General features: G+C 32.5%; 1 protein-coding gene and 1 non-coding gene across 2 annotated transcripts; both read right to left on the bottom strand.

Moving 5' to 3' along the window:
• Window positions 1–409: 409 nt before the first annotated feature.
• TRNAG-GCC lies at window positions 410–480 on the bottom strand. The gene has a single exon. It is a non-coding gene; the product is annotated as a tRNA-Gly (tRNA).
• Window positions 481–2,470: 1,990 nt separating this feature from the next.
• LOC115957729 (BON1-associated protein 2) lies at window positions 2,471–3,273 on the bottom strand. Its single transcript, XM_031076043.1, has one exon. It carries the CDS (start codon window positions 3,091–3,093, stop codon window positions 2,566–2,568), a length of 528 nt encoding a protein of 175 aa, XP_030931903.1. The 5' UTR covers window positions 3,094–3,273; the 3' UTR covers window positions 2,471–2,565.
• Between the last annotated feature and the right edge of the window lie 7,608 nt (window positions 3,274–10,881).

The following is a 10,881-nucleotide window of genomic DNA, read 5'->3' as shown; positions in this document are numbered from 1 at the left end:
TGAGTGTAACAACAACTTGTTTTAGTTGAAGCACCTAAAATGCAGTACCATTTTGAATTACATTATTTATACAACTACATGATTATGATTGGCAGTTTTGTTGTAAAATTTTCAACGCTTTGTGTCCCTTTGCTAAAGTTTATTTGCTGAAAAATGATTAAAATATAGTTATATATATGATTACCTTAAAATTACAATGAAAAACAGAGTAAAAATAAAATTATAAAGAAAAACACAGTGTGACCCTAACACATCACATGGGCGCCGGATTTGTCATCGCAAAAAGCAATGAAAGCAATGCACCAGCCGGGAATCGAACCCGGGTCTGTACCGTGGCAAAAACACAGTGTGACCCTAACACATCACATGGGCGCCGGATTTGTCATCGCAAAAAGAGCAATGAAAGCAATGCACCAGCCGGGAATCGAACCCGGGTCTGTACCGTGGCAGGGTACTATTCTACCACTAGACCACTGGTGCGTGTTTGATCTTTGTTAGCTTTTTTTCATACTAGTTCTCTAATTCTATGCCGGATATGAATTTTAAATGAGAAGGTATATTCGGCATGTCATAGAATCAAGTAGTTTAGAAACAATACAATCAGTTTTGATTATCTTTAATCTGGTGAAAATTTTAATTTAGAGAATTGATTCTAAATTTAAAACTATCATTCAGACCCCTAAACAAAAAACCAAATTTAAATTTGGTTATTTGAGAATTTTTCCATTAAAAAAAAAGTTTTAAAATATTTTTTTTTTCGTTATATATGTTCTCAGTTCTCGTCAGAGGCTATTACCTAAAAAGTTATATCATATAACTCCCACATCTCCTAGATCATAAGCTTGCAATCATGTAAGTTTCTTAAATTTATGCCTACAAGTTCATCAACAGAGATGGAGTCCATATCCTTACTTTCAGTATTGGCAGTCACCTTGGGTCTAAAGTCTTTAGTTAAAGATTAATTTTAAATTTGACATTTTTACATTTTGTTTTATGTACTTATAGTTACTTACCAATTTATGTCGAAGGTGGTTTGGGATTTGAAAACCACATGGATATTGGAACATGCCAGCTGCAGAGACGCGCATTAGAGTAGGTTAATTTAAGTTGCTTGGCTGATCAATGTGTATCTAGTAGTATCTATTTAGAGGAAGGAGTTTTGGGTTTGTAAGATAATCCTATAGTTTAAAGCTACTCTTAGCACATCTAGGGCTGGGAAAAGAGAGCTAATCCATATGTGTCATGATTGGTACGTAGCATTCAAAATAGCCTTTGTATCAAACATTTGGGCATAAATTTTGATGGTACTATGTCAGCTAGATGAGCTCCTGCATGATCTGAACAACTGAAATATTAATTTAGCGCAGATTGGGTGAAGTTCAATTAGGGGGGAAATGATGAAGCTGTTTTGGTTGCTTGCAGCTAATGGAAAGTATAATTGTACTGATACATGGGAAGGAATAAGATAAAATTTCCAGCTATCAGCTAATGGAAGCTGATTGGTATAAGAAACATATTCCTAAACGTGCTTTCATATGTTAGTACTTAGTTGACTTTTAAAGGCAGACTTACAACAATTGGGAGAGGCTTGTGAAATAGGGGCTGCAATGGACATGTCTTGTGTATATGTAAGTTATAGAAAGAAAAAGAAAAAAAGAAAAAAAGAAAAACAGAGACCATTTACTCTTTGAATGTCCCTACACTAGAAGACTCTTTGAAGGAAGTGCTGCAAAAGTGCCATTATGGAAGAGAAATTGGTAGCTGATGAATCAAATTGGCCAGTGAGCAAACTTAGTTGCAGAGGGGGTTTAGAAAGCAAGTCCATAGCTAGCCAAATAAAAGAAGGAATGACGCAGCGTGAGGACCGTGAGATTCCCATGGACATAGAGTTAAGCTCTCAATTGGACTCTCCCCAAGGAAGTGATGTTTGATATAAGGAGTTGATTGGCTACAAGTAGAAGAGTTGTTAATTGGATTCAAAATAGAGTTTTGCAACTTTGGGAGAATCACAGCTGATTCCATTTTGGAAACTTAATTGTACTTGTTATTGCAACTATTGTCACGAGAAAATTATATCATGTTTCTGGTATATATATTTTCTTTCTCACAGCAGGTGAGTCTCACAGTTTTCTCTTACCGTAAGTGGGTTTCATAGTGAAAACTCACGTAATGTAAGAGAGAAAATACTTATATCCGAAACATAATATACTTTTTTATTTTCACTTGTTACAAGATTTAAGTGTATATGGTATTGAACTTTTGTTTATAGAATTGTAGGTAGGTCTACAATAGTTCTACTTTCTTCCTTAGCTTAGCTTTAGCAGCTTGTTTTTGAATGATTTTAAGTTTTTTTAGTACTCTTTTTGTTGAATATGTCTTATTCGTTCGAAAAAAAAAAAAAAAAAAACCTTTAATTAAGATATAACTTAACTTAAAGTTGTAAATTCTAAACAAATTTTTCTTTAACAAATTGTATATATTATTCAATTAATATTTTGACAAACAATAGAAGACACATCACACATGGGACTCTAGGTGTTTTTCCTTGTTTTTGGAACCAAATCCTTATTTTACAGGATAGTTACACGAAACTGGAACCCCAGTCACAATCCCACCACCAAAATTCCTCTGCCGCCAAGCCATTCCCATCCCCAAAGGAATTCCCAACTCTGTCCTCGAACACGACGCGTATTCTGGGACCTTAACTCTCACAGAGATATTCACAATCCCATTCCTCTCGCCATTATGATCTCTCAACCTGTAACTCAAAAAATGCAAATAACTCTCGGGCACGTACCCCCCAACAAAATCTGAGACCGGAATTCTTGCCGTCCCCACAGTTTTATCGCCCAACGAAGTCTTGCATTGAACCTGCAACGTTATAAACTGCGCATGCATTGACATGTCCACCACGAGTTTTTGGTTCCACTTTGGACAGCTCCCGCCGTCAGTATCCATATCTGTCCTACGAGAGTTGTAAGAATCGGTTCGTACAACAACGAAAGCATTCTTCTTGATGGGTCTTCGATCGTTTCGTAGGTCTTCCCCAGATATCACTGTGATTTCAAGGGTACGTAATAACGGGCTTGCCATAATTAAGCGTGAATGAATAATAATGCACCTGAGGGGTGTAATATTCGTGAGTTTTGGGAATTGAAAGGTTTTGATGAAATTGATAAGGTGAGAAAGGTGTGTTATTTATAGAGGAAAGAAGGGAAGGTTGAGAGAAAGAAGACAGAAAAGTAGAGGTGGTTTCAAAACTGACCAAAGAACTGACACGGAAGATGAGTTTCACAGCGTTATATATATATATATATATATAGACCGCGCCTTGTGGTTGTGGGTACTAGAATCTTTTACTAATACTTTTCGGAATGATCGTAGGTGCGCGCGTGGAAGCTGCACCGAAAGTCAATTTTGGCGTGTGAGATGTGGAATTTTCTAGTCCTGTGGGGAGAAGAATTCCAATCCCTTTTGACTCATGTTTTCGTGTGTAAATACAATTCCAAATATTGGTATATATTAGTCAATTACTTCCTTTTTCCTTGTAAGTTGTTAGTTGTTACCATTATTTACTCTCGAGTTTTGTTTGTTACACATGCTTTATTGCATACAATTTTATACATAATCAAAATTTGCACTAAAATTTTAGTATAATTTTTTGCGTGTGTATAAAAATGTATGTAAGAAGATGTATGAAACAGATATTTTTCTTCGTTCTTTAATATCCAAATTCAAAGAACCAAACTTGAATTTTCAATAAATGATACTATAATTTTCCTTCCAACCACTTTAGAGGAAATTTTTCTTCAATTTATTAAGTGACGGCTTAATTTAGAATTTGCTTATAGTCAACATGTTAAAAGATTTAAGTAATTACATACATACATATATATATATATATATATATATAGGCATAGAGGGCATTTGGGCTGGACGTTTTCTTGCTGATGTGCGTTTGCGTTTTCTGCGTGGGACCCATGCTACAGTAACACAGCAAACACCTCCTTTTTTTTTTTTTTTTTTTTTTTTTTTTTTTGTTTTCTCGCGTTTCAAGAGTAATAAGTTACTGTGCAGCCGTATATGTGGACTTTTTCAGTGTGAACAGTGCATTTGTGCACTGTTCACGGACCCACAAATTTCATTTTTCACAATTTTTTTTATTAAAAATGGGTCCCACGGTACTATTCACATATTTAAAAAATATTTCGCTACAGTGTTTTCAGTTTCAGTTTTCAGTTTCAGCAAAAATAAGCTCAATCCAAACGGACCCATAGTCAACATATTAAAGGATTTAAATATATTTTTGGTGTGAGGAATTTTAGCTTTTAAAGTAGTCGCTTTTAGTTCCTTAAATAATGTGGCCAAATTAAAAATTGACAAGCCATCATTACATATATAGACTAAAAGCTTGATCGTAGATCACACAAAACTTAACAGTAAGAGTGCGTTTGGGAAGCGCGTTTTGCGCTTCCCAGACGCGTTTGCGTTTCTGCAAGCCGAAAAGCTTGACTTTTCAACTGATTTTCAGCCACATGTGGGTCCTGTGTACTGTTCACGGACCCACAAATTTCACTTTTTAACAACTTTTTCATTAAAAATGGGACCCACGATACTATTTACACATTTAAAAATTATTTTGCTACAGTGTTTTTCAGTTTTCAGTTTTCAGTTTTCAATTTTCAGCTGTATCCAAACGGACCCTAAGTCTAAAAACACAACAAGTTTTACAATATTTTTCAAAACTGCTAAGGTGAGAGTAGTTTGTGATTGGTGTATGCTAAAATAATGTTAGTGATACTCTCATATATGAATTTTACTCAATTTTTTTTTTTTTGAAAACTATTACAAAATTTTATTAGGTCTATACTCTTTAGTATAATTAGTGACGATAATGATCACTTTCATTAAAACTTTAGGGACTAAAATTGTTCATGAACTAAATATTAAAGACCAACAATGTATTTAATAACCAACAATAATTTAAGAGTTATCTGAACAAATAGTCATTTAAACCGTTTGCATAACAGGCTCCCGGCCTCCCCCAATTTAATTTGAAGGAAAACTAAACTTGGTCGTAAAACATATCTTAACATCTATATTATTATGTAGGAAAATTTCAATTTGGATTTGATCCACTCTTCGTCACGTTTTCAACATTCCTTAATGAAATAATGATATCCTTGTCCATAAAATGATCCTATCATTATATAATTGTATGTTTTTGAAGAATTGCTAAATAAACATACATTAATATAGAAGATATATTGTGGCTTGAGATGAGACCAAAGGGAACAAATAAGACTCTAGTTCCAATGAGTTTTGGGCTTATCTATCAACTCTTGACAAGTCCAAAGTTACTATTAATTATATTTAATACCACTATATAAATTTAATTGCACTCTAGATTTTATTAATAAATTATATCCAAAAACTCTAATGATATCATTTGACCCCTTTAAGGAATATTCATAGTGAACAAAGTCATAATGAACTGTTACTTTGTAAACTACTATTTTATTCTTGAGTACCCAATTTAATCTTTTAGTTATTCATATTTATTGAAATTCGATTTTAATAAATATAAACTTTAATAACTCCTTACTAAAGTGGGCGCCCTGAATAACCAGATCCTATTAAACTTATCTCAATGAGATATTTCGTGTCTCTATAAAAAGAGATTATGGATACCATCTTGAGAATATGTGTTCCCTCAACATTACTTGTAGTTATCTAACATACTGAGGTTTTGACCGTGAATATTAGATCCTACTCCTGATATATTAAAGTAACCTACATTTTATGATCGGGTTCACTATCCTCTCAGGATTGAGAGTCTATGAAATTAGAAGTCGTGAGATTAATTATTCAGGTGACAGTTGTTAATTAAATAATTAATCTTACAGCGGTCCAGTTCAATATGTCTTAACACTTAAAACACATCAACACATCAACACATCAACTAAAGTCTCCACTTCTATGATCAAGACAAACCATCTTAGTTGGTGTGTTATAGTATTTGCAGATGAAACGCCTAATTTCATCACCGATTATGAACTACGTTTTGAGTTTACAAAGAACTTGTGATTTATATTTTCTGTGACTAAATCACATACAATCCATCTTAAGGACTATGATAATATCTCATTAGTTTATTTATAAATAGTCTCATATAATTAAACAATTTAATTATTTATGACATTTCTTATATGAAAATAACTATGCGGCTAGTCAATGCAAACGTGAGAATTTACAAAATAGCAGGATATCATATGTAACTAGTCTATAGTTTTTGGCTTTTTGCAGATTGGGAATTCATCCCTCGCTTCTTATATTCAATGTATAAAGTGTATTGTTATTTTTCATTATTTGGCGGCGCCACTTGGTGGGGGTACGAGGGTATCTTGATTTGGTCCGAATGGTTTTAGGCTTTTAGCCCCTTCTTGGAATGGAGGGCCCGCATGCAAATTTTAAGTCTCCCACAGTCCCACCTCTCATAGACTATCACCACCAAGTATCAACTAGTCAATCTACGGATATATCCAATTTCACAATAAATTTGAGTGTATTAGAGTATTTATATTGGTGGTGCTAAATCTATTTTAGCACCTAAAATACTAGAAAACATGCAGTATTGATGGTAAATATTTTATTTTATTTCTCTCTCTTTTCTTCGCCTTAAAATAATATTTTATAGAATTACCAAGAGTACTTGTTGAAAAAATAAATTTATGTACACCAATCATAAATATTATAAATTTGGGTGTGTCTCTAGATTTTTTCAATATCACCTATTAATCCATTATCAACATAAATAAGCTAAATAACGAGTCTAGTATACAACTTTATCCATGATTTTTTTTTAATTAAAAAAAATTAGAGAAGTAGTGAGTTGTTAGTCAATGAATCTAATGAGATCTTTGCGTGATTTGACAAACCTTGTAGGCTTGAATAGTGAAGGGTTGCTAAGGGGTGGAGTGACCCTTTAAGCTTTCAAACATGTCGATTGAACTTGATATTCTAAATGGGAAACTGACACTTGGTTCCATATTGAGTTTCAAAGGCAGAAACACATTGTTGACCTATCCATTGCTTGGATTGGATTGTCTTCTGCTTGAGTGTCATTTGATTAGGCAGTTATGTACACCAATCACAAATGTTATAAATTTGGGTGTGTCACTAGATTTTTTCAGTATCAACTACTAATCCATTATTAACATAAAGAAGCTAAATTACAAGTCTAGTATACAACTTTATCCATGATTTTTTTAATAAAAAAAATATTAGAGAAGTTGTAAGTTGTTAATCAATGAATCTAATGAGATCTTTGCGTGATTTGACAAATCTTGTAGGCTTGAATAGTGAAGGGCGGCTAAGGGGTGGAGTGACCCTTTAAGCTATCAAACATGTTGATTGAACTTGATATTCTAAATGGGAAACCGACACTTGGTTCCATATCGAGTTTCAAAGGCAAAAACACATTGTTGACCAGCCCATTGCTCGAATTGGATTGCCTTCCGCTTGAGTGTCATTTGATTAGGCAATTTCGTCGAGTCTAAGTCCAAGTGTGGGTTGGACAATCCTAATCAAATCTATTAAAAAAATCGTGTACATATATTCTATCTTCAAGGTTAAAATTCACTTCTATTTAAATCCTCTAATTTCTTTAATTTTATTCACATGTAAGATATTTGACATTTAAAAATCAAATAAATTTCAAGTGTCACATCCGACTAAAAATAAGAGGAGAGAATCTTACCTATGTTATCATGTTTTGCATAGTGATGTTGACAAAACAAAGAATGTCCATCGGTGTGTATATAAAGAAATGTGGTATGATCCAATTCTTTCATACAAGTCAAAACTTAAAATAAACATTATATGCATGATGTATTGGGGAAAAAATTCCACATTCCACTTGGAAAGTTGCAATTTATGTGAGACACGATCTTGTCGACTTTATCCACGCAACAGTTTTACTTTTTATTAGTGACCTTGACCATTACATTGATACAATGATACGAATTACAATTCACGTGACGTGAGCTCGGCCGACGTGGAGTATACGTTTCGTTGGTGGACAAATTTGACAAGGTCAGCGGTCCAATTGGACAATTTCCCTGCTCATGCTTGCGAAGTTGCGAGTTATCATCAGCCTCACTAATTATGCAACTTCCTCTCCTTTTTAAATATGAAGTCCATATATATATATATATATATATATATATATTTTGAGAATGTATAATTTTTTTATTAATGAAAAAATACTAACATATATTATTAGTGCAAATACAATAATAATAAAAATAATATAAAGAAAAATTAAATAATATTTTTAAATATTATTTCTTTGAAGAAAAATTACATAATACTATTTGGACGCACTCTCTTTAAGGAGATTTGAACTCTCGGTTGACTAATCTTTGTAACAGGTGCAATGGTATAACATAATTCGCTATATCAGTAACATTTATTTGCTAATTGTTATCGTTTTCCATTAAAAAAAAAGTATCATTTATTTACCAAAAAAAAAAAAAAAAAATCCCTTAGGAGTTTAATTCTTCCATTTGATAAGCTACGTGCATGGACTTATTACTTTTTTTTTTGGTTTTGTTTTTGAGAAAGAGCATGGGCTGATTACTTAATTAGAAAACAATAAGCATAGCGTGTTATGTTAATTATAAGGTTCTACTCTATCCTCTTTTTTTTTTTTTTTTTTTTTTTTTTTTTTTTTCCTGTTAATAAATATCTCTTTCAACAGGAGGAATTTAAAAAAAAGAAAAAAGAAAAAAAGAACACTTTACCAGGTAAAACCAAGAAAAATTCTTCCATCTTCAAATGTTCTATATTTGAGTGATGTGGTTTATCTCTTAGCGGGAGAGGTTTTTTGTTATCCCAGTCTTATCTCTCGGTCAATCTTTCTAATTCTGGTTATCTTGAATACTATGGCTTTGCCATAGCGTTATACTAAATTACCATTTATATACTCAAGATTTATTTAATAAACGCATAATTTGGAATATCACATTAGAATTCAATTTCTCATTCATGTTTAATAATTTTTGACAAATGACCACATGACGTTAATTACCTCACAGAAGAGAACGCACACCAACGTAGACTTGCTTCAAATAACATGTGAATCCTACTTTAATGTTGGCTATTTAAACACTTGTAAAAACCATTTTTTCAACAAAAACTATAAAGTTTCGACTTTCAACGCATAAACATAATAACCCGCAAGAGAGAGAGAGAGAGAGAGAGAGAGAGAGTATAGCGAAGATAGTTAAGTATGGAGATAGTATCTTTCAAATATATGCGCTTGGCTCTCAAGTCAACCATAAGTTCCGATTCATTTGATTGTCATTGAACCTAATGCAAGAATGGGAAAGTTAGGGTATGTTTGTTTGGAGGTGAAGTAGGGTGGGTGGAAAACTTTGGAGAGAAAATAGAAAGGAAAACTTTTTTAGAATGTGTTTAGTTGGGTAGGGAGAAAGGGAAATAAATTGTGGAGCCTGGGTATTTTCTGTCCATCAAAAAGTTTTCTCCTAAAAATGAGGAGAAAACTAAATGAAGAAAATGAGCTGCTTAATAGATAAAAATACCCATGTGCACTTGCATATGGTCAATTCGTCCCCTTTTTTTTTTTTGGGTGCTTTCCTGTGCATGTTGCCTCTTCTTTTTTCTTTTTTTTTTCCCCCTAGACATTGCCTTTTTTCTTTTTCTGTTTTTTTTTTTTTTTGGTTGATTTCCTGGGCTATGGGTGTGATAGTAGGTTTTTTTTTTTTTTTTTTTTTTTTTTGGGTTTAACTAGACATGATTTTTTTTTTTTGGTACATGATTTTTATTTTTTAATAAATTGGGTGATTGCTTTTTTTTTGGTTGTTTGTCACTTTTTTGTTTTAATTGGCCATCATTTTTAACAATGATATATGAGTAAATTTATACAAACTCACTATTTCTATCCTTCCACTTTTCCACTCCTAACCAAACAAAAATGAGAAAAATTAAAATTTTTTCTATCCTCTAACTTTTTCATTCTTCCACTTTTCTACCCCTTCAACCAAATGTACCCTTAGAGAAGTAATGAATATAATAGTGAGAGAAAGCACATTTTAAGGTGATTTAATGAAAGAGAGGACTATGTTCAAGTGATAATAGCATAGTAGTAATAGCATTATTTGTGGTACCAAGGATGGAGGCATGCATCCCCCCCTAAATTAAAAAAAAGAAGAAGATATTAGTATATATATGCATTAATTTTAGTAAGTTTGTTCTATAAAATTACATTTTGCCTTCCTTAACAATATCATTGATTCTTTTTAGAGTAATATTATAGTTACAAATTTATCTACAATATTTTTACAAATTGTTGATGTTCAAATTTTTATTGGTTCGCATTTGGGCTTATCACTTACAACACTTTTTTACTTACCAATAATCATTCACTATATCATACCTATATCATTTTTCTCATTTTAAAGGTCATTAAAAAATTTATAGATCTAAATTCTAAAACAACATATACTAGCCCAAAAACATTTATGCAACATAGTAAAACTAAAAAAAATTAAGTGCAATTAACCGATTTTACTAAAACAAACAACAGGCCTTTTATAAAGTTTTAAACAGAATAATTTTGTCTCTATCCAGTAAACGCACATATCAAAAACTCAAATAAAAAAAATTCAGAGGCTAAGAAGCGGCCAAGCTAGAGGTCAAAGTCGTCTCCCTTAACTCGAAGTCCTGACTCCCTTCTTGTGTGGTACTACATGTATGTAATTCGAACCACATCTCTTCTCTCTTTCTCTATTTACGTATCTCTCTCTCTCTCTCTCTCTCTCTCTCTCTCTCTCTCTCTATATATATATATATATATAT

The sequence above is a fragment of the Quercus lobata genome, chromosome 8 (genome assembly GCF_001633185.2).
Source record: "Quercus lobata isolate SW786 chromosome 8, ValleyOak3.0 Primary Assembly, whole genome shotgun sequence".
NCBI lineage: Eukaryota > Viridiplantae > Streptophyta > Magnoliopsida > Fagales > Fagaceae > Quercus > Quercus lobata.
The sequence above is the reverse complement of the archived record's forward strand: the minus strand, read 5'-3'. Positions and strand labels throughout refer to the sequence as shown.